Source organism: Vombatus ursinus, unplaced genomic scaffold (genome assembly GCF_900497805.2).
Source record: "Vombatus ursinus unplaced genomic scaffold, bare-nosed wombat genome assembly UNPS02014801.1, whole genome shotgun sequence".
In the NCBI taxonomy this organism is placed as follows: Eukaryota; Metazoa; Chordata; class Mammalia; order Diprotodontia; family Vombatidae; genus Vombatus; species Vombatus ursinus.
The window spans coordinates 7,285,147-7,309,376 of NW_020954579.1; the positions used below are offsets into that span (position 1 = coordinate 7,285,147).

The 24,230-nt window shown below is 37.6% G+C and overlaps 1 protein-coding gene across 7 annotated transcripts in view; it reads right to left on the minus strand.

Annotated features, from left to right (window-relative positions):
* The window catches only part of GPATCH8 (G-patch domain containing 8), a 120,205-nt gene that overhangs the window by 28,045 nt on the left and 67,930 nt on the right, over nucleotides 1-24,230 (minus strand). For 5 of the 7 annotated variants that reach the window (XM_027873379.1, XM_027873384.1, XM_027873380.1 and 2 more), the window contains 2 exons: nucleotides 2,870-2,937; nucleotides 2,082-2,168 (listed from right to left, as the gene is read on the minus strand). In XM_027873379.1, the coding sequence (XP_027729180.1) occupies nucleotides 2,082-2,168; nucleotides 2,870-2,937 (155 nt within the window). Of the gene's footprint in view, nucleotides 1-2,081; nucleotides 2,169-2,869; nucleotides 2,938-5,032; nucleotides 5,078-24,230 lie in introns of all 7 variants that reach the window. The other 2 variants (XM_027873382.1, XM_027873381.1) reach the window with 1 other exon arrangement.

The window sequence follows — 24,230 nt, forward strand, 5'->3', positions numbered from 1 at the left end:
CAAAGACATGAATGGTTAACATATAAATCTGAGATCCACCAGGAAGAATGATTCATCAATTTGAATGTGAAACAGCTATCTATCTATTTAAACACACATTCTCTTGTTTGGATTCTAAAGTTATTCAAGTAAAATGGTAGCAATACTGTATAAAAAGAAATTAAAAAAAAATATTCTGCTTTGAGAACCAGGAACACACTTCCTTCTTAAAATTAATGATTCAAAAAGGTTAAAATGTTCATTTTGGTCCTGTCAAAATATTTTGACAAATAATAATTATAATGATTCACAAGTAACAAAGAAGGAAATCAGATACTGGAATTTGCTTTCACTATATTTCCAGTTGTCAGTGACCTACAATTCCTCTATATGAATGTCTGAAGTTAGCCTGACCTGAAGCACTGAAATAATTGTGTTTGAGTCAGTTTTTAAAATGAAAGCTCTTAGATTTAAAACAGCTTTCAAATTTAGCTGCATTTAAAAATATGAAAGTTGTACCAAGAGCAATGCTGCAAAAATTGCAGTGCAGGATCAATGTTTGTTGTTACATAAAATTAACAGAGAGGAAGTATGGTGTAATAGATAGAAATCAGCTCAAAGTCATAAAGACTTGGGTTCAAGTCCTTACCTCTAACACATACTTGCCAGGTGACCATGGGCAAGTCATCTACCCCTTAGTGTATCAGGTAACTAAGACTCTTACATTGCAAAGAAGGTGCTGACCTGTATCAGTAGATTACTGGGAGTTTCCTTACCTGGGAGGTTCCCTAAATCAATGAAATCACAGGGTCTGAATCCCATTCCTTTGCCCCATCTGTTCCCTCACCTCCCTGCATGCCCCCCCCCCCCCCCCCCCCCCCCCCCCCCCCCCCCCCCCCCCCCCCCCCCCCCCCCCCCCCCCCCCCCCCCCCCCCCCCCCCCCCCCCCCGCGCAACTGACAGAAAGAAAAGTGCAGCCTATTCACCAATATATTCCACAGCTGTTGCTGCTTTCAGCTCCCTAGCATCATGGCTTGGGGTACATACATACATACATTTTCTCTCTCCTTCTCTCTCTCTCATCAACTCCAAACTCCCATTCATTCTGTATCTGTAGTAACTTAAGGTTAACTAGACAGCAATACGGGACTGGAACAGTAACAAGAATTCTCTTACACCCCTGGATATTTTTATTAAATGTCCTCAACTAGCACATCTTTTAGCAATCAAAGGAAATATATAGTACCTGTTTTCCACAAATGGTAGCTAACCCTTTGAGACCAAAGTCTTAGGTAAGGAGATAAAATTCTATTCCACTTAAGAATAGTCCTGAGACTACAGATATTTAAGACTAATAAATAATTTACAAATGATCTGTACAATGAGATCACAGATCCATCAAGTATCAAATGATTTATTTGTATGATGTTAAAAAGTTTTTTCTGCAATTCCTACAGCAAGAAAGCACACACAAACACACATACACACACAGCATCTGTGTAAAATTCTTCACTGAATCTGACAAGGTTGTTAACTCTATACATTTCTGCTGCAAGCTGACACCATATAAATCACTAATAAGCTATTCCAATCAACTCTCTGGAAGGCTGAAACATAGTGGTTAGAGCAATAGAGTATCTTCAGGAGGCATATAGTATCTGAGGACTGCTCTAAGTGAGTCTAAATTACAAGGCTTTCTTCCACTCCCCATTCCAATTTCCGCCCCAACCGCCCCCTCCCCATCCCCAGATCTTTAATATAACACTTCCAGAGAGCTAATGGTAGAAACATTTCCCCCCTCCTCTTTTAGAAAAATAACTAGAATATATTTTGTTGGTCATAACTCAAAAACCTAAGCAGAGGTGATAATTTAGAACATAAAACTGACAAGACCTAACAAGATTGAAACCACATCAAAAAAACAATTAAGTTCCCAAAGGAGCCTTAAAACCAACAGGAGTCCTAAGGGACCAAGATCTAATGATACGTCTCACCAATGAATCCTAAATTGATGTTATCATAAATTATTCCTTTTCACAAAAAAATAAGTAGCCTTTACATTTACCCTGGAGATTCCATACACAAACTATCTTAATCAAGTACCTTGTACTTCTGCCTCAGCTCTTCTGTGTCTTCTTTTTCTACTTCTAGGACACGCCTCCGTTCGGTAGCATCTTCAGCATAATCAAGCTTAACAAGAACAGAATCAGTTTAGTCTTACAATCCTGAAATGATCCAGTTAGCCTAAAAAGTACTGCATTATCAAATATAATACTGTTTGTAAAAAATCTGCATATCTTACTTAACTGTCTCCTACTTTGTCACCCCACAGAGAAAATGGCATGCAAAACAGTTCATTAATCCTGCCATGGCAGTGGTTCCCAGCAGGCATATCCATGGCCAGTAATGGACTTCACTTTATGGGAATGCAGGTCTCAATGTCAAAGAAATAAGAGTGGATGTGGAAAAGATTCTGGGTAACAAAGTGCAGGGAACCAGAGGTAATACTCTGTTCTAGAGGGGAAAGACTTTTATTTTAATAGAAAATTTTAAGACAAGTAGTGCTGCCTATGGGAAAAATACTCAGGAGTTTCAGGATCCTTGTACTCTGCCTCAGAGCTGTGATCATGGGTAAATCTACAAACCTCTCTGTGACTGAGCTTCCCCAAAGATAAAAATGAGTTACTGAATCATCTGCTTCCCTTTGAGGAATCATAGCATGAAATGTTATGAAACATTTTTTTAATTGAAAGAAAAAGTACTATACAATTAACTATTAATAGCTATCACTCCATCTTCCATGGGTATTCTTATAACTGTATCTACACTCGGAGTTGACATAACTTAGCTCACATATTTCATAAGGCAATGGACTAGTAAGATCAGCTTACCTCCATCTCCATTCGACCCATACCCATGACATCATACTTGACAACGATAGGAATGGGATCTGTTCTCCCTGAAACAGGAACACATAAGCAGGTGAGGCACGTAGCCAAGTCAACAGTTCACTTTACACAGTGGGTTTGGGTGGTTAGAGATCTTGCCTTGGAGTGCAGAGACCAGAAAGCTACAGTGAACCAAACACAAGCCATTCTCACAGCTTACATCCAAATCCACTTCTTCCAGCTCAAATCCAACCACCCTCGGCCTAACCTAACAACCTGGGATTCACAGAACACTAACCACTCTAGCAAAAATAGATTGGTGGTTAGATTAAAACACTACACTACATACTGGCAGCAGGAGGTTTTTAAAAACTTTTTTTCTTTGACTTAAAAGATCCTCCCATCAAAAACAAGTCATTTATATTCTATACTAACAATCCCTTTACCCCTATACCCACACCTCAATCTATACAAACAAAGGTATATTTCCAACTAAAATGCTAGAAAATTATAAAGCCAACTTAAGTAAAATCAGAACTTAATTTTATTTGTTTGTGGAAATATGGCTTCGCAGTTAAATAAGAGGGTATAAAAAATTAAATGAGGAAGTAGGTACCCTTGGGTAGCCAAAAATGATTTCATTCATAAACTGAAACCTTCTAAAATAGTAATGCTATTTTCTCATTTCCCAGATTGGTTGCGGCAATCAGTAAGCTGTGAAAAGGACTAGTTGCGAAGAAAATTGACTTTCAACTAATCAAACTATGCTGAAATTTGTTTTTATGTATCTTTAATCCACTCATAACCAGCCAAACAAAGCAAAATGGGGCAGACAAGCACTTTACTACCACAGCTGTTTTACATCACAACTTGCGCTGTTTATTGTGATGTAAGCCCACTTGAAAAGAGGACTTACCTTATCCGTAGTATACCTTGAGTGAAAAAACACAATGTTTACTTCCCTCATCTTTTACACTCAGGCTGGTGTAAAAAACTGCTTTTGTTGTACACACATATACATATTATACCTTTGGGCCAAAAAAAAAAAATCAACTTTATCAGGCCAACAATGAGGCATTTTTAAAAAAATCAACAAATGCCATGACCTTAGTTGGATCTTGGACTCTGGGTGACAAGGATTAAGTTTTTTCAAACCACCATGCAACGGTTTATGGAATTTGTATTCAACTGAACTGCATTTATAGGGTTAACTTTTGTCTTCAGGCAGTGGTAAAAATCCAGGAGTTTACCTATGTATCACCAAAGACCAACTGTTATTTTTAGCAACAAACATAAAAATTAATTGGGGCAATTAAAATATCATATTTTAAAAACAACAACAACAAAAAAACATCTCATGCCAGCAAAGAAAAAAGGTTTCTGGAATACAGCTTTCATTTTGATTCTTTCAAAGACTGCCAGTTAAACAAAAACAAAAACAAAAAAAAAGAGAGAGAGAAAAACAAACAAAACCAAAACCCCTCAAAAAACCAAAACCAAAACACCACATTACTACCTTGCGCCCAATGGTATAATAAATAAGCAGTGACTGCAATCTTTAGCAAAAGGACCAAATTAAAGACAGGTTATAAAAATGACGTCCTTAAGTGCAATATCACTTTCAAAATGTCTCAATCAGGGATTTACTGGTAAAGTCAGAGAAACTAATGGAATAATTAAAAAAAAAAGTCAAAAGAATTGGATTTTATTTTCTACTTTTTTGTTATCTGTTAAGCTTTGTTTTTGCAAGAATGAAGACTTTTGGTACAGATTCAATAACTATATAAACCCCTGTACATAAACACTGCATCAGTACTTTTGCCTCCTAAGGCAGTCAAAGTTTGTTTCAATTTATTTATTTACTTGAAAATTGCAGTAGCAAGTGCTAGCGCCCATGATATTGTGGGGTAAATCAAGTTTGAACAGTATTAGAATTTTATGTTTTAAATGATTTTTTTTTTTTGTGGCAGTTCTATCACAAACAGATACATCCCTTCTTAGCATTACCCTTTAATGAACAGGGATCAGACAAGTTGCATAAAGGAAAGGAAATGAAAATGAAAAAGACCAAGCAGAGGGATGAAGGCTACAACAGAGAAAGTAAGCCTAACATATTGGTGCACTGATAACAAAAAGGAGTAATTCAGTCTGAAAATAAAAAATTACCACTGCTAAGTTTACCATCACCACAACAAGTCCAGGATCATAATGCTGTAAGAAAGAAACACCATTTGTTAGGCAGAAACCATTAGGGTGGAAAAAAGGCCTTTTAGCAGGCAGACAGGATTGGGTTAAAGTTAACAGTTGGACTTCTCCCCTCCCACTACTTCAGGGTGGAGCTGGGAAGAAAGTGGTCATCACCAACCAGTTTTCACAATAGTTACACCAGGACTTGGGATTTCTGTACTATTTCTTGGTAACAGGTACAGCTCCTCGTGCTCGAAAATACAAAACCAGGGATGGAACAGGAGAGGAGGAAAAAAGTACTGGCCAATTTAAAACAATAAAACCGAATGATGCTAAAGTAAATAGGTAGTGCCTTTTTGTCTGATTATATTCCTTATCTACTTTGGTTTGAAATGATGTTTGGCATGGTTCTGGATTGCTTTCAAAACTTCACAAGAATGTACACTCACTCTGGTTGAAAACTAGACTTTTGGTCTTACATCTGACTGGCAATCATTTAGTTCTAGCTTTCCATGGTCTATTCTCTATTCAAAGATCGTGCAGCCAAATATAATTTGGGATCCCAAAAGTCAGTGCTTTAGGAGTCGGAGAGGGATATAGCCATCCATACCACTGGAAGACAAATTCTAAAGAAAAAAAAAATTTTAAATGGGGAGAATCTTTAAAGCTCTACCCTAGAAAACACAGCCGAAACACTTGAGTTTAACCTCTGATCTTAGATAGTCAAACAGCATTTCAGTTCTGTTGTGAATGAATAACACTCTTTTCAAGCCATCTCCTTTGAGTTTTGTTTCTTCATAAGAAGTCTTTCCAAGAACCAACAACACTGAACAAAGCTAACCCTTTGCTGCAGATCAAGAACTCTAGAGGGTAGGACCTAACCTCTAGGGAGTACTAGATTGACAATTAGCCTACTCAAAAAAGTAAAATCACAGAAAATAAATAACTACACTTTTAAAAAACAAAAGGGTCAAATGTAATTTCTTTCCATTTTAAGCAGGCCCTGGAGCAAGGAAAAATCCCAGGAGAAGGCATTATTCAATAATTCTCAGAAAAGGTACATTTACTGTTATTTAACAAGCGTGATGAAAAGCACCCAATGGTAGGGGATAGAGGGCCAAAGTCTTTAACTCTGCATGGCCCAGGCAACTTTCTATGAGTTGATCTGATGATCTATGTAGATAGGAATGACTTCCCCAGAGAGATATAGGTGGTAAATATTCCTCATTTTAGTGTTGGGTTCTTTAACAGCAAAGCTTTCTTTTATCTCTTAAAAGGCCACTGGGCCCAGAGACTGGTCATTGCTATCTACCAACAGTGGCCTACTTACTGTTCCTCATTTAATGACATTCCATTTCCTCGAACTCCTTGCCCTGCTTGTCTGTCTGTCCCCTATGTCTGGAATGCTCTCCCTCCTGGTATACTTCAAGACCCTGCTCAAATCCCACTTTTTCTAAGAAGCCTCTTCCAGTCTCTCAGTTGCTAGAATTTTCCATCTGAGATTACTTTCAATTTACCCGGTATATCTATCTCATCTGTACATAGTTGTTTGCATGTTGTGTCCCTCATGAGAATGTGAGCTCCTTGAAGGCAAAGACAGTATTTTGCTTAGCACAGTGACTGGTACATGGTGATCACTTCATTCATTCATTCATTCATTCATTTATTCATAAATAAATAAATGCTGGTTGACTGACTTACAAAGAGTTCCCTACACTAATGAAAACTTTAAAAAATTATTTATATATCTACTGTGAATTCTAGACAAAAAGATTACTGCCTGGAATAAGTTAATTTGCTTGACCAGACAAAAAAGGAGTGAGACACAGGGGTGGCAATAAAATGTTAATGTGTTATTTTCTGGAAAACTCAACTTTTTAAAAATTAAAAATAACTCAAGAGGGAGAGGATATCTCAACTATTGCCTGTGTTTCCAAGGGGACCATTTCAGAACCAAAATATATCAAATGTTCCTGCCTCCCTACTCTAGCACTAAACATTATTCAGCTTAAAAAGTAAACAGTAATAGTGCTCAAGATCTACTATATGCTTTGAAAACATAGGAAAGATCAATTAAGCTAGGGAAAGAGGGAGAGGAAAAACACTAAATTTAGAATATAGGCATATAGTACTTCTAAATTAAATTTTAAAATGTTTTCTTACAAAAATGAGTAACAAGCCCCTTTTTATTTTTATAAAAGTAATTCTATTTTAATTATCATGAAATGATATGACAAACTTGCTAAATGTTCCTAAGGACAATTTTTTCCCAATAATAACAAAACAACTAAATGGAAAATTAAGGCTTAAAATCTACCAATCATATTGGTAATGACAAAGCAAGTCCTGACAAATACAACACAGAAAAATTTTAAGTTTGTATTGAGGAACTTGGTTCTTCCTTTTCTCTAATACTCTTTGATAGCTCAATTTTTACTTCCATGCAAACGACTGCCAAAAGTTGTATCTCTAGAGTCAACCTTTCTCTCAAACTTCTATATTTCCAAATTATTAGATATTGTCCCTCAACACACATTACTGTTACTTCAACATGTCCTGACCAACTCAAAGTCAGCTAGTTGCTCTCCCAGCTTTTTTATTTGTTAATGGCACTACCATTCATTTCATCAGTTAGTTCACCCAGACTTTGGACTATAGTCCTCTCCTCTTCACCTATTTAACAGCCAAATCAACTAGATTCTCACTAAATGTTTATTTCACCTATTGCCATCACACTAATTTAGCTTCCTATTTGTTTAAATTACTGCAAGAGCCTCAAAACCAGCTTCCCTACCTTGTGTTTTGTCCCCTCCTCCCCATTTCATCCATCCTATACACTGCTGCCAGAATAATCTTTCTGATGGTTCTGATCATGTTAATTAATGCTGCTGTCTTCCCCACGGCCCCAAATGTCCAATTACTTCAGATTACCTACCAAATAAAATACAATAAAAAAAAAAACCTTAGGATTCAAGGTCCTCTACAATTTGGCCCTGACCTGGCTTATCAACCTTATCTCATTCTACTTTATTTGGCAGATCATATGCGTCAAACTGAAGTGTTCACTGTTCTCCAAAATTAGAGCCAAAGTACCCTGCCTCCATGACTTTGCTCATTCTATTCTCTTTGCTTGAAAACCCTTCTCTCTCTCCCCTCCCAGTTATGACTACACAATTTCTTTTTTCCCCCAAGGCCCAGCTCAAATACTGATATGCTCCACAACAATTTCCTTGTTCTTCCCATGTATTCTCATGTTCTTCCTCCTTATCCTTCTGTAGAAGCAATTTTTCCATCCTATCTATGTAACACACCTTCTATTTCTTTGTTGTACTTTCATTATATTAGCATATGTGGCTTATATATATTGAATAGGTCTAGTAACCTACAACGTAAGTGCCCTGAGAACAGGGACTGAGCCTTTGTTTTTCTATGTATTCTGTACGATAGGGCAGCTAGGTGGTGCCGTGGATAGCTTGCATGGCCTGGAGTCACTAAAGACTCCTCTTCGTGAGTTCAAATTTGGTCTCAGACACTTACTAGCTATGTGACCATGGGCAACCATCCAACTCTGTATGTGACCATGTAGTCACATTGTATGTGACCATGTAACCCTGTTTGCCTCAGTTTCCTCACCTGTAAAATGAGCTGGAAAAGGAAATGGCAAACTAATTCAGCATCTTTGCCAAGAAAGCCCCTAAATGGGGTCATGAAGAGTCAGACATGACTGAACAACATCATTCCCTACACTACATAACACTGTTCTACAAGTAATAGGTGTTTCATGAATATCTGTTGATTCAATGAATTTTTTTGGTAACTATAGCAGAAAAAGATATGGCCCCCTGGTTGAGCACTATTTCCCCCTAAAAACATTTGCTGATATGCCAATGGGGGGAGGTGAGAGAATTTAAAGTTTGGTTTTTTTCTAACTACCTTGAGCTGAAGATGACGGATATTATATTATTTGGGAAAACCAACTAAACTTCAAACATGCAGTGCTTCATTACATTTTATCTACTTAGTGCTAAAAGGTTGGGGATACATTTTGTAAGCAAGATTAAGAGAAAGAGAATAAATGTTTTGAACTTCTGAATTCTTCCATTATAGATAAAAAATCTATAATGCACTGGAAAATCTCTGGCTAATGACAAGCCTGTCCAGCACCTACTGATTATTACATAGATCAGCTTAAAAAAAAAAGAGCTAGTTCTACCTATTTGGAAGATATCAACTAGGTTTAAAAATTAGAACTTTTTCACTATCTCACCTGAGAGTCTAACCTTCAAATCTGAAGACCTGAATTTAATTTCCTTTATGATTAGTGTGTCAACACAAGGCGGCTTCTGTTACCTCATGCCTGGAGTCACAGTGAATTTCCTAAAGCATGAATCTGTACATGTCATTCTACTCTTCAACAAACCCCAGTGGCACCCTACCACCTTTAAAATCAAATGTAATGTCCTTTGTTTGCCATTTAAAGCTTTTAACAGACTGGCTCCATTTTGCTGGTTCAGACTCTCTTCAATCCAACCAAACTAGCTTTGCTGTCGATACTCACATTTCTATGCCTTTGCAGACTTAATCCCTCATGCCTGGAATTCACTTCTTCATGTTTTAGCCTCTTGGAATCCTTAGTTTTCTTTGAAATTAAGTTCAAACCACACTTCCTACATGTGGAATTTCCTGATTCTCAAAGCTACTACCTGAATTATCTCACATTTATTTTGTTTTATTTTTAGATACTAAGAATCATTGCAACAGTGGACCCAGAGCTGGCCTCAAAGCCAGGAATGGATTTAAGTCCTGCCTTTGACACATATTGGCTGTGTCATTCTAGACTATTTATATTGCTATAAATCGCAGATAAGGTGCCCCAAGCACTGATAGAGGAAGTTTCTTATACCAATGAAATCTAAGGTCTAGTCTTTATCCTCTTATTACTAGATAGATAGATAAACAGACAGACAGATAGCTGGTGTGGATATTTCAAGATATGGCACGAAATCTGTTAACATCTTAACTTCTTAAAATGTACATATATACACACACACACACACAACAAACGTATTTTTTTTTAACGAGTTATCAACTTATACCATCTAACCTTGAGGACAGGGACTATTTAATTTTTATTTTTGTATCCCCAAAGCCTAATAGTGTCTGCAACATTATAGGTACTTATAAATACTAGGTGATTTAAAATAAATCTTCCCACTGACTTCCGTTAAAAAGTCAGAAAAGTTATTTACATGGGGAAGGATAGGGATGGATGGAAGGAAAGACAATGGAGACAGCACCATAGATAGCATTCTATGGAAAGAATCACAGGATCAAACTCTTAGAATCGGACAGGAGATTATCCGGCCCAGCACTCCTTTTTTTTTTTTTTTTTTTGCTAGGCAATGGGGTTAAGTGACTTGCCCAGCATCACACAGCTACTGTTATGTGTCTGAGGCGAAATTTGAACTCAGGTCCTCCTGAATCCACGGCCTGTGCTCTATTCACTGTGCCACCTAGCTGCCCCCCAGCACTTCTTAAATTATGGATTATGACCCCCAAAATGTGACAATAGCAAAAGGTTGGTGAACATACAATGACCAAATATTAATTAAAAATCAAACACACACACACACACACACACACACACACACACACACACAAAATGAATCTGAGGCGTTTCTGGCAGTGTTTGCCCATGTTGCATCACAACTTCACTGTGGCCTTGGTTCTGAACACAGAGCAAGTGCACTTTGCACTGTGCATGCCCTCAGGTCACACAACACCAACAAAATGTGGAAAGGGGTCTCCAGTGGGAAAAATTTATGAAGCCCTGAAGCCTAACCTCCTCTGAGGACCAGAGAATTAAATATCTTCTCTAAGGACACACAGGTAACAAGTAGTAAAGCTACGTTTCAAAACCATGTCCTTTAATTGGAACTCCAGTGCTTTTCTCCTTGCATCAAGCTACACAGAACCAGAAAGTAAGAAACCAGGATTCTAGTCCTTACACTGTCACTGTGAGGTACCTTGGCACCTCAATTTTCTCATTGTAAAATTAAAGTGTTGGACTAACTGAACTCTAAGAAATAGTACAGCTCTAAAATTCCATGTTGTGAAAACATTTTCAAAAGAAGAGGTTAAGATGTTAGCCGATCTAGTGCTGGATATTGAAATATCCACACCAGGAAATTGATGCCAACTAAGAATTATATTATTTTAGTGCAAAGAGCAATGGAAAGTTCTCTGTTACTAGTTTTTTGTTCCCTTAGGCTGGTTACTTGGCCTCTCTGAGACAGTCTCCTAATCTGCAAAACAGGTGTATCAACACCTCTTTTGCCCAACTCATGAGGCTGTTGTGAAAAACAAGTAACAATGTGAAAATCCTGCGTAAACCATAAAGCATCAAATACCTCTCTTTGGTTCCCTACCACATATAAAGTTTTCCCACTTTGTAAGATTCTATATATCAAGCCCTATGTCTTCTTGATCCCTAAACAAATGTTCACTTCTACTTCTTTGGGGTTAATAATAGTCTCTAAAATAGATGAACTCCAGTAACAAAGGCAGTTACAACAAAGATGGTTAGCAGGCAAACCCTTTGTAAGGCTGCCCTGATCAAGTTTTCCAATAAAATCATCACTACATTATAATAAAAATCTACTATAAAGTCACAAACCCCAATGCAACATTTTAGCTGATCACCCACTTATAACACTATTCCTATGGAACAGCCCAATAAAGGCATTTTATCTTATGTTTTTGTAAATCCAAATAATTTTGTTAGGCTTTGTTTGGAATACCTGTATTTCAGCCTAAATTCTCCTTGAGTTCTCAGTGCATCTTCAGTCATTTACAACTTTAATTCTTCATAGCCTGTGGTACCTGCTATGGATAGCCATCAGCTTTCAGTTAAGGATTTTGGGGGGGGGGTTGGGGTTAAGTGACTTGCCCAGGGTCACATAGCTAGTACAAGTGTCAAGTATTTGGTCTGAGGCCAGATTTGAACTCAGGTCCTCCTGACTTCTGGGTCAGTGCTCTATCCACTGTGCCACCTAGCTGCCCAGCTTTCAGTTAAAAAATAAAAACTTTATCAGTATTCTTCAAATCATCTGGTATCAACCAAAAAAAAAATCCTATTTAGAAACTGGGAACATGAATGACTCAGGATCATTAATTAAAACAGAGTCAAAGGAGTCTTGTCCTTACATCTTGTTTTTAAGAAAATATCTGTGGTTACTATGAGAAATCACAACAAAAATATGAAATGCAAGTTCAAAGAATGTATTAGAAACTTGCCATGCAGGACTTAAGGAAATGAGACCAATAGTCAATCCCCAAACAAACTGATTAATACAGAAGAGTGAGTCACATAGCTCAGTCAAGAGAGGCAGGGAAACTTCTAGGTGGATTTATATTTATATTTATAGCATATTATGAATCAGAACATCAGCAATGGAAGTGACCTTAATGATCACCTAGTCCAACCTCCTCCTTTTAGAGAAAGGAGAAAGAAATTGAAACCTAAGATGGAAAGTGACCCACTCAAGGCCATTCAGCTCATAAATGGGAAATGTAGGGAGGATCTTGATATTGAGAGCTGTCTGGGATCTTACTGATCAACTGGGCCAGAGAAGCAAAGTGACTTGCCCACAGTCAGAAAGTTGCAGAACTGGAATTTAATAGATTCCAATTCATTGCCTTACCCATTCTACCACAAAAATAAGGATTGGTCTCTTTTAAGTAATTTTATAATTACTAAGCACATGTCAATTGGAAAGACAATCTCTTCAGCATTTCATATTTACGGGAAGAAAATTATTTTATCAATAAGAAAAAATCAGAACTGTCCAAAAATGTCCCAAATCAGGGGACAAGCAGAGACTAGAGGACAATGACTGAGGATTTTGCAGATGGGAGGTGTATGGTGGAAAGGCAATTTTATGTTCAGACTCCAGCACCAAAATTCACAAGCTTTATAGTCATAAGTCATAACTTCAGTTTCCTTATGGGGGGGTGTCATACTCTTTTCCTCAATAAGTTTTGAAGAAAGTGCTTTGCAAATCTTTTTTTCCAATTTATTAATTTTTAGTTTTCCACATTCACTTCCACAACATTTTGAGTTCCAAATTTTCTCCCCATCTCTCCCCTCCCCCCACCCCATGACAGCCTGCATTCTAATTACTCCTTCCCCCAATCTGCTGTCCCTTCTATTACCCCCCCCCACACACCTTCTCATACCCCCTTCCCCTTCTATTTTCCTGTAGGGTAAGATAGATTTCTATACCCCATTGCCTGTATATCTTATTTCCCTGCTGCATGCAAAAACAATTTCCAACATTCATTTTTAAAAGTTTTGAGTTCCAAATTCTCTCCCTTCCCCCTCCCCACCCACCCTCACTGAAAGGGCAAGCAATTTGATATAGGTTATATATGTGTAGTCATGCAAAACACTTTCATAACAGTCATGTTGTGAAAGACTTTATTTCCCTTCATCCTATCCCGTCCTGTTTATTCTCTCCTTTGAACCTGTCCCTCCTCAAAAGTATTTGCTTCTGACTATTCCCTCCCCCAATCTTTCCTCCCTTCTATAACCCCACCCCCATTCCTTTCTCCCTACTTTCCTGTAGATTAAGATAGATTTTCATACCTAATTGAGTGTGTATGTTATTTCCTCCTTAGGCCAAATTCGATGAGAATAAGGTTCACTCATTTACCCCTCCCCTCTAAAAGCTTTTTCTTGCCTCTTTTATGTGAGATAATTTACCCCACTCTACCTCTCCCTTTCTCCTCCCAGTACATTCCTCTTTCACCTAATTTTTTTAGACACCTTTCCTTCATACTCAATATTCTCTCTCTCTCTCTCACATATTCCCTCCAACTATCCTAATAATGAGAAAAGCCTCATGAGTTACAAATATCATCATTCTATGTAGGAATGTAATCAGCTCAACTTTAATAAGTCCCTCATGATTTCTCTTTCCTTTTTGCCTTTTCATGCTTTTTTTGAGTCTTATATTTGAAAATCAGTTTTTCTATTTAGCTCTGGCTTGTTAGGAATAGATGAAATTTCTCTATTTCATTAAATATCCATCCCCCCTCATTGATTACACCCAGTTTTGCTGAGCAGGTGACTCTTGATTTTAATTCTAGCTCCTTTGACCTCCAGAATATAATATTTCAAGCTTTCTGATCCCTTAATGAAGAAGCTGCTAAATATTATGTTATCCTGATTGTGTTTCCACAATACTTGAATTGTTTTTTTCTGGCTGCTTGCAATATTTTCTCCTTGACCTGGGAACTCCGGAATTTGGCTATAAAATTCCTAGGAGTTTTCCTTTGGGGATCTTTTTCAGGAGGTTATCAGTGGATTCTTTCAATTTCTATTTTACCCTCTGGTTCTAGAATATCAGGGCAGTTTTCCTTGAGAATTTCTTGAAAGAGAATGCCGAGGCTCTTTTTTTGATCATGGCTTTTAAGTAGTTCAATAATTTTTAAATTATCTCTCCTGGATCTATTTTTCAGGTCAGTTGTTTTTTCCAATGAGATATTTCACACTGTCTTCTATTATTTCATTCTTTTGGCTTGGTTTTATAATTCCTTGATTTCTCATAGAGTCATTAGCTTCCATTTGCTCCATTCTAATTTTTAAGGAATTATTTTCTTCAGTGAGCTTTTGGACATCTTTCCATTTGGCAGATTCTGCTTTTTAAGGCATTCTTTTCTTCACTGGTTTTTTTGGACCTCTTTTGCCATTTGGTCTAGTCTATTTTTTAAGGTGTTTTCTTGAGTCTCCTTTAGCAAGCTGCTGTGACTCATTTTTTATGATTTTCTTGCATCACTCTCATTTCTCTTCCCAATTTTTCCTCTATTTCTATTCCTTGATTTTCAAAATCCTTCTTGAGCTCTTCCCTGGCCTGAGACCAATTCATGTTTTTCTTGCAGGCTTTGGATGTAGTTTTGACTTTCTTGTCTTCTTTGAATTGCATAGTCAGAGTGTTTTTTCTGCTCTGTTCATTTTCCAAGCCAATTACTTGACTTTTCATTCTTTATTAAGATAGGACTCTGCTACCAGTGTGGAGGGTGTACTGTTTTAAGCTTGCTTTAGTAGTTTTGTGCAGCTATTTTCAGAGATAATTCTAGAGACCTATAAGTTTTCAGTTCTTCCAAGGTGGTATGATCTAAAGAAAGGTGTTTACTGCTCTCCTGGCCTGTGCACTGGTCAGTAAGTGACCACGAGCACTCTTTTCTGACCTGGAACTGTGAGAAGGGTTCCCTCTCCACTATTGCCGCAAGCTCTGCTATGCCAGTGCTCCTCCTCACCCCAGGACTGCAACCCAGATCCAAGTACGGGCAAAGCAACAGAATCTTGCCTTAGTGTCGGCAAAGATATCCCTGTAATCTCCTTCTGATTAATTGTTTGATACCCTTACCATCTGTGGGCTAAGAGAGCTCTGGAAGTAGCCACCACTGCCACTGCCCCAGGTTGCACTCGGGTCTGGGCTGGACTGTGCTCCTCTCTAACCTAGGCCTGACAGACCCTTTCCCATTAACCTTCTAAGTTTTCTTTGGCATTTGTGGGTTGAGAAGTCTGGAAACTGCCACAGCTGTCAGTGATTCAGCTCCTGACGTCTGCTCTGTGCTGGTGCCGTCCATGCTAAACTGCACTCCTCTCCCAGCCTGGCGCAACAGACCTTTCCCATCGACCATCCAGGTTGTCTTGAGCTGGAAATTTGTTTCACTCTGTATTTTTGTGGGTTCTGCTGCTCTAGAATTTGTTTAGAGTCATTTTTTACAGGTATCTGGAGGCATTTAGAGGACAGCTTATGTGAGTCCCTGTTTTTACTTTGCCATCTTGGCTCTGCCCCACCCCTGTAAATATGAGTTGTTATAATTTGCATAGAGGTTTGGACTAGATGAGTTATAAGCTCCCATACATACTTAAATTCTATGAAAACCGTAGCAGCAAACTGAGGCCCATTAAAGACCTTAGCTTAAAAAGGCCACAATTTCCCATTGCATTCAATGGGCCTTCTCTAGTTGTCCTGATCTATATCTTGCCATTGGACCCAGATAGCTCTGGAGGAGAAAGTGAAGCTGGTGACTCTGCACACCTCTCCCTCACTTAAATCTAAATCATTTGCATGTCATGACATCACCTCCCCAATATCAAGGTGCTCTTCAAGAACAAAGGACAAACAACAGGAAGCTTACATACCACAGAGTATGTAATAACTTGACCAAGATCATAATGCTACTAAGCGGTAGAGCCAGAATTCAAACCTTAAACTTCTGGCTTCAAAACTACTGCTCTTTCTACTATACCACAACTTCCACTTTGATTTTGTTACCTGGCTTTTGACCTCTAACATTTAAACTGGAATTATCCCAAATACAGACTTTTATTCAGACATGTAAATGCACATCAGCTGCACCAAGAACTATAAAAATGAGGTGGGAATAATAACATTTATATAATGATTTAACATTGCAAAGCACTTTCCTCACAAAACCCTGTGAGGGGGGCAGCTAGGTGGTACAGTGGATAGAGCACTGGCTCTGGAGTCAGGAGGACCTCAGTTCAAATCCAGCCTCAGACACATAACACTCACTAGCTGTGTGACTCTGGGCAAGTCACTTAACCTCAACTGCCTTACAAAAAAAAAAAAAAGCTAGGGGCAGCTAGGTGATACAGTGCATAGAGCACTGGCTCTGGATTCAGAAGGACCTGAGTTCAAATCCGGCCTCAGACACTTAACACTTACTAGCTGTGTGACCATGGGCAACTTTCACTTAACCCCACTGCCTTGCAAAAAAACAAAACAACAATTAAAAAAAAAAAACCTGTGAGGCAGGCAGCATAAGTAAAGTTTCGTTCACTTTTCAAGTAAGGAAAATGTAACTCAGACAGAATGAGTGATTAGTCACCTAGCTATTAAGTGACAGAACTCAAAAACCGTTTTAAATATGCCTAGTGTTCTTCCCATGCAAATTAGGGTGCAAAACTAAAAAATCGTAGAAACACATAAACCAGAGAATACTATTTTGAACAACTGAGGTTGACTACTGCCACACAAGTCACTACTATTTTTTTGATAAATAGAAGAATCAACTGCCTTCAATAATTTGTTTTCTATTTCATATTTAACCTATTCCTGCCTATCAACATACACCCAGGTATCTTCTACCCATCCTTCCTCATCCTTAAAAAATCTTCACCTAGATCTGTCTTCTCAAACTACTGTTCTACACTTTTCTCTCTCATAGCCATATTCTTATATAAAAAGCTGTCTAATCTCATTGTTTCCATTTCCCCTTTTTCCCTACTCATTTCTCAATCCCTTGCAAATTGGCTTCCAAATTCATCATTCATAGAAAGTGCTCACTCCAAAGTTACCATCCATTAACTACCAACTCTGGTGACCTGTCCTCGTTCTTATCCTTCTTGACCTTCTTGAAGTATTTGACTAGTCTCTCTCCTCTCAGTTTTCACAACACTGTTCTCTTTTGGTTGTCTACCAGCTATATGACCATTCCTACTCTGTCACCTTTGCTATCACCCATAGCACATCTCCAAACTATAAGAGTATCTCAAGACTGTCCTAGAGTCTCTTTTCTTTTTCTCCATTATCTCTTAGTAACTTCCTCAATTCCCCTGAGTTCAATTAACATTTCTATGTGGATGACTCCCAGAACTATTTATATAAGTCACCCTAGTTTCTCTCCTAATTTTAGTCCGATATCACCAACTACCCCCATTGGACATTTTGAACTGGATGTCCCATAGGCCTCTCAAACCCCAAATATCCAAAACAAGACTCATCTTGCCAAACAAACTCAAACCCTCTTCTGAACTTTTTCCTCTTTCTACAAAGAAAACTATAATCCTTATAGTTGCCTGGATTCCCAACTCTGGAGTCATACTGGACTCCACACTCTTTCTCAACCCATACAACCAATCAGTTACTAAATCTTGTTGGTATTACCTCCACTATACCTCATGCATTCCTCCCCTTCTGTCTACTCGAAATGCTACTACTCTACTTTAGGCACTCATTCTCTAATCTAACCTCTACCCAAGTTTCCAAGTTTCTTAAAGCACAGTTCCAATAATAAATTCCAAGAGCTATTACTTGGAAGATCAAATAAAAACTCCTTTGGCATTTAACACCCTTCACATTCTGGCTCCAACCTACCTTTTAAGCCTTATACTTTATTCTCCTTCTTGCACTCTACAATCCAAGCTAACCTTTTTGCTGTTCCTTACACATGAATATCAATCTCCTGTGTTTGTGCCTTTACATAGGCAGCTGCCATTGGAGGAATGCACTCTCTCTGCTGTTAGAATCCTAGCTTACATTAACTTAGTTCAAGTGTCAACTTCTACACCAGTTCTTCATCTTTTTTGTCATGAAACTCCTTGGCAATCTGCTCTTAATGTCAAACGTTTTTAAATGCATAAAACAAAATAAAAATGCACAGTAGATTACAAAAAACCCCAATAATAATGAAATAGTTATCAAAATATTTTTAAAAGCTCAGAAACACCCCTCCCCCAAGAATCCCTGTTCAACATGAAACCTTTTCTGATTCCTACAGATTCATGTGCCTTTCTGACAAAACAACAACACTTTTCCATTTATTCACTTTGTTTAAACTTATATATGTATATGTTGTCTCCCCAATAGAATGAAAAATGCTTAAGAGCAAGGATTTCTATCTTTGTATCCCCTCAGCCTAGCAAAGTTCCTGGAGCAAGCAGGTGCTTAATAAAGGCTTATTGATTGATTGATTGATTTCTATCAGGAAGATGGATAGTTTTCTTAGAACTTCACATAAGTAACGTGATCTTGTGAAAAGTCCTGGGCTCATATCATAATCAGCTTATATATGCCCTTGGAAAATATCCCAAATTCTCTGCCTATAAAAATGAGGACTGACCCTAAAAATATCACTTGCCCTACCTATTTAACACTGTGCTGAGAAAATAAAGGGAGATAACAGATCATTTAATTTTAAACCTTTAACTTTAGCACTATATATATGAAAGGTGCTATTACTATCTTTTCCCCTTCTCTGACTACCCAATATCATGGCTTACTACATCGCCAGTTTTGGCTGAAAACATTTTATTTGAGCAATTCACTTTCCATTTTCTTTATTTTTTTTTTTTCATTTTCATTTTCTAGAATAAATCCTGCTGCTCAGTTTAAGAAAGTAAGGAAGAGATTCCATCAATCCAAAGATTTCTGACTTACATATTATCAACTAGGAAGTACTGTGGAGCAGGTTTTATGTAACAATTTTATTCATTTTCTGTTCTAATAATCTCAGAACTTTTTTCTGAAACAGTCATCTATTTCTTAAATATAATTTTCTTTCTTTTTTAAGGCAATTGGCGTTAAGTGACTTGCCAAGGGTCAACACAGCTAGTTAAGGGTCAAGTGTTTGGTCTGAGACCGGATTTGGACTCAAGTCCTCCTGACTTCAGGGCCGGTGCTCTATCCACTGCACCACTTCGCTGTCCCCTAAGTATAATTTTCTACACCATACATCTGCAGTACCATCCAAACATGTAAGACTATTTCCAAAGGAAATCTTTACACAATAATGGAAAACAGGATGTATGTCCATAACACTATAGCATTACCTTATATTTGCTAAGCAAATATTTTCCGAATCAAATTCAGACAAATATTTCACTTCTATTACCTCTCCAGCTAATTCGTTCAAATTCAACCCTGTAATTATTATCACCATTTATTTTCTTTATTCTTTAAAAAAAAATTTTTAACCATTTATTTCTTGGACCTTTCATATTCTTCACCGGCCCCATGGAAAGAAAGAGCTTTTGGTTTTTCTCAAGAATTTATAACATAGGACCATATTTCTTAGGTCATTTCCCTCTCCTCTAAAGTAAATTCTTTTAAAAAATTGTCCTAATTTCTTCTTGACACTTTCACACTTCCAACCCATCCCCCAACTTAGTCAAGTCACTGGAGAATTTTCAAAATATGTATTGGCTATGAAAACAAGACTTTAGAATATGCCTTAACAAGTGTCTTATGGCATAGTATCACTGTCAAGAACCATCTTCACCCATACTGTCATTTTCTAGGGAGAGAAAAGGAGCTAATGCCATAGCCCTACAGCTTTAAACTCCCACTATTCATCAACCACCAACCGATTTCTTGCACACTGTGTTTCTGAAGTCCTATCAACAACTCCTCATATGAATAAACATTAAACTTAATGCATAAGGATTTTCTAATTAAATATTTGCATGGCTGATATGTAGTTATCATTAGTTGATTCTTCCTTCAGATGGTCTTTTGCACTTACCCCTTCCTTATTTAAAGTCACTTCCACAGTCATTATTTAAGAGGGGAAGAGAACGGAACACGTATTTTTAAGTTCCTGTACAAGGAACCATGTGCTAAGTGTTTACAAATATCTCACTTGATCCTTACCACCCCAGAGATGTGGGTGCCATTATTATCCCTATTTTACAGTTAAGGAAACAGAGATAGAGAGAGATTAAGTTACTTGCCCAGATTCATAGCTAGTGAATGAAGCTGAATTTAACCTCAGGTCTTCCTGACTCCAGGCCCAGCACTTCACCACCTTGTTGCCTCTATAGTCCAAGTTAATATTTTCAAATGCAAAAGCTTCTAAATAAGTCTTCCCAAGAACATGTGCACTATATTTCTGTGCCAAATTAATCTTAAAATACTCTTTTCATTATAAAAGGATATATGATGTCAAAAAGCATTGTACATCTCTAACCAATACAAATTTCACAACAGCTATTACACATTATAACCCACTCCCACCACAATATTGTAGAACCCTGTTATAATGTTGCTTGGTAAAGTTTTAAGCTCAAAGGAAAACAAATTATGAAATAACAGACAAGGATAAAAGTAATCTGAAGTACAAGTAAGCATAATAGCCCAGCAAGTGCTCCAGCTATTGAATTAAATGAACTGTTGAATTACTTCAATCCAACCAGCATTTTTGTTAAATGACTACCACTACTCTCCACGATCCAGGCTTAAAGCTCAAGAATCCTTTCTGATCACTACTTACATTCAGTCAGCTGCTGAATCTTGTCCATCCTATCTTCCCAATACCTGCCCTCCTGGCCTCTCGTCTAGAATACTCTAATGTCCCCTATGGAGGCTAGCCTGCCTGTACTCTTGCCACTCTACTATCTGGCTTTCATACACAGCTGCTAAATCTTCCTCATACAAAAGTCTTATGATTGTATTTCCCTGCTCAAAATTCTTTAGTGCCCCACAAAAAACAGTCTAGATCTGAAATGCAAAATTTTCTATAATTTTCCTTTCCAATTTTATTTTATAATACTTTCCCTTTCAGAAAGACTATATTCTAGTCCAAATAGGACCACTATCTATTCCATGAATATGGTATCCTGTTCTCTTGCTTCCATGCCTATTTTTACAATATTCCCCATTACTGGAACACATTTCTCCTTCCTCACTTCTGACTTTCAAAGGGTTATCTCCTCCAAGAAGCTTTCTCTATTTCTTTCCTTATCCTCCCACATACCTTGGCTGAAGATGTTCTGCCCCTTCTCAAATTTTCTTACAGCATTCTGTTTTGAGGTTTTCCTTACCTGAATTCTATTTATCTATTTCTAAATGTTTGGTCCCTATCAGTTGAACATAAGTTGCTTGAGGGCAAGGATGATAACTTTTTTTTCTTTATATTCCCAGACCCTGACAAGCATCTTGCACCTAATGTTTGTTGAAGTGTTGAATTTATGTGCAATAGACTATATACTGGGGGTGAAATAATCCCCCAACTTGTAAGCACTTTACATTATTATGGTGAAGACAGTATGGCCAAATATAAATGTATATAGTGTAAATATAAAGAGAACAAAAACAAATACATATAAAGTAGTTAAAAACAAGGTAGCTTGGGAGGATAGCACTTGAAGTTGGAAAGATCAGGAAAAGCTTCATGTTTTCAAGATGGTACTTGAATTGTGTTTTAAAAGAAGAGAGGGAGACAGGATATGAATTGTCACCTGTAATGAAGAGAAAGGACAGTTTTGCTGGATCACAGAATGTAAGAAAAGCACCACATGGTAGACTTGCACTAAAGGAAAATAACTTTGGCAGCAATGTGTAGGACGATTGGAATGCAGAGAAACTTGAGACAGGAAGACAAATTAGGAGGGTTTCGTAATAGCCTAGGGAGGAAGTGATGGTGGCTTGAGCTGAAGTGGAAGCTGTGTGAGTGGAGAGAAGGGGTCAGAATACAGATGTTGTGAATGTAGAAATGGCAAGATTTGAAAACTGACTAGCTATGTGGAATGGTAATATAGCATGGTGAGTCAATGATAATGCCATGGTCATGAATCTGAAACACAGAAGAACAGTGGCAGCTTTGACAAAAATTGGAAAATTTGGAAGAGGGGAGGGTGTGAAGAGAAAAAGAATGAGATGTTTCTGGGTATAAGCAATGTACTAGATTTTGGAGGCCACAAAGACAAAAAATAGTCTCCCACCCTCGAGAAATTCACCTTCTACTGAGAGATACAACATGCAAACAGATAGGTAAATACAAGACAATTTGATGAGGGAGCAATTATAATTTAATTTTAGGAAGATTAGGAAAGGTAGATTCTCCTAAGATGCTGTACTTGACACCTAAGCATCAAAGGAACTTAAGTGTTCTAAGAAGCAGAGATAAAGAATGAGTTGCATTTTAGGCGCACAGAAAAGCTAATACAAAGTTATGCAATTAGGAGATAGAATGCTAAGTTCAAGAAAGTAGGTCAGTTTGGAAGAACACGAAGGAGAATAATGTGAAATAAGTTTGGAAAGGTAAGCTGGAGTCAGAAAGTGAAAAGCTTTAAATGCCAAGCAGATTTTTCATGTTGTCCTAGGAGCAATAGAAAGTCACCAATAAGGCTCCTCAAGCAGGAAAATGACACAGTCAGACCTGTACTTTAGGGAAATTATTTTGTTTTTTAAGTATTTTCCTTTTTCCCCTTAATTAAAAAAATGTTTTTTAGTTCCAAATTCTCTTTCTCTAACCCCTCCCCCAAAATCAGGAAGGCAAGAAATATGATACCCATTATATGTGTGAAGACATGCAAAACATATTTCCATATTAGCCATGTTGCCAGGGTAGGGGTGAGCAAATAAATAAAGTGCAAAAATTAGTTCCAATCTACACTCAGGAGTTCATTAGTTCTCTCTCTGGAGGCAGATAGAATTTTTTATTATGAGACTTTGGAATTGTGGTGGATCATTTGTGTTAATCAGTAGATAGCTTTCAAAGTTGATTTTCACTACAATATTGCTATTACAGTGTACGATGTTCCTGGTTCTGCTCAATTCATTTTGTATCAGCTCCTATAAGCCTTAGGAAGATTATTTTGGCAGCTATGCAAAGTGTGGATTAGACAAAGATGAGGCTGGAAGCAGGGTGACAATGTAGAAGACTACAATAGTCTAGGCAAGCAGTGATATTAACCAGAACTAGGATGGTTGCTATGGAGAGAAGGGGGCAAATCTAAGAGATACTGCAGAAGTAAATTCACAAGGTTTATCAACTGATTGCACATAGCAAATTAGGGGTAAGGGAAAAGAAGTAGTTGAGGATGACTCTAAGGTTGTTTAACCATGGGTAATAGGAAGGATGGTAATGTCCTCAAAAAGAAGTAGCAAAGCTTAGAGGTGGGCTGGAGAATGGGAGAATTGTTTTGGCCAGGGTACTGTTCTCCATCTCTGTATTTTCTATGACTATTTCACTCATCTACTCAAAATTCTTAAAAAAAAAAAACAAAAACTGCCCACAGTATAAAGTTTAAAGCTTTTCACAGCCCTTTAAAAGTTGGTCCAAACTTCATCTCTACCTTGGTCCAGACAGCTAAATCTACTCACTGATCACAATATTCCTCAAAATGGAATCCTATCCTGCCCTTCAAGACCTAGCTCAACTTTCACCTTTTCTGTGAAGCTTTCTTTCACCACTGCCTTTCCTGAACATACTTGTTGTCTGTCCTTTATATACTACCTTATGTTATCAGTTACTTTTTCAAGGGTAGAGAGGCATGTTTTATTTCTCCAACTAGAATGTAAACTCTGAGTGAAGAAACCATATCTTATTTATTTCAGTTCTGCTAAAAATTTGCTCCTGG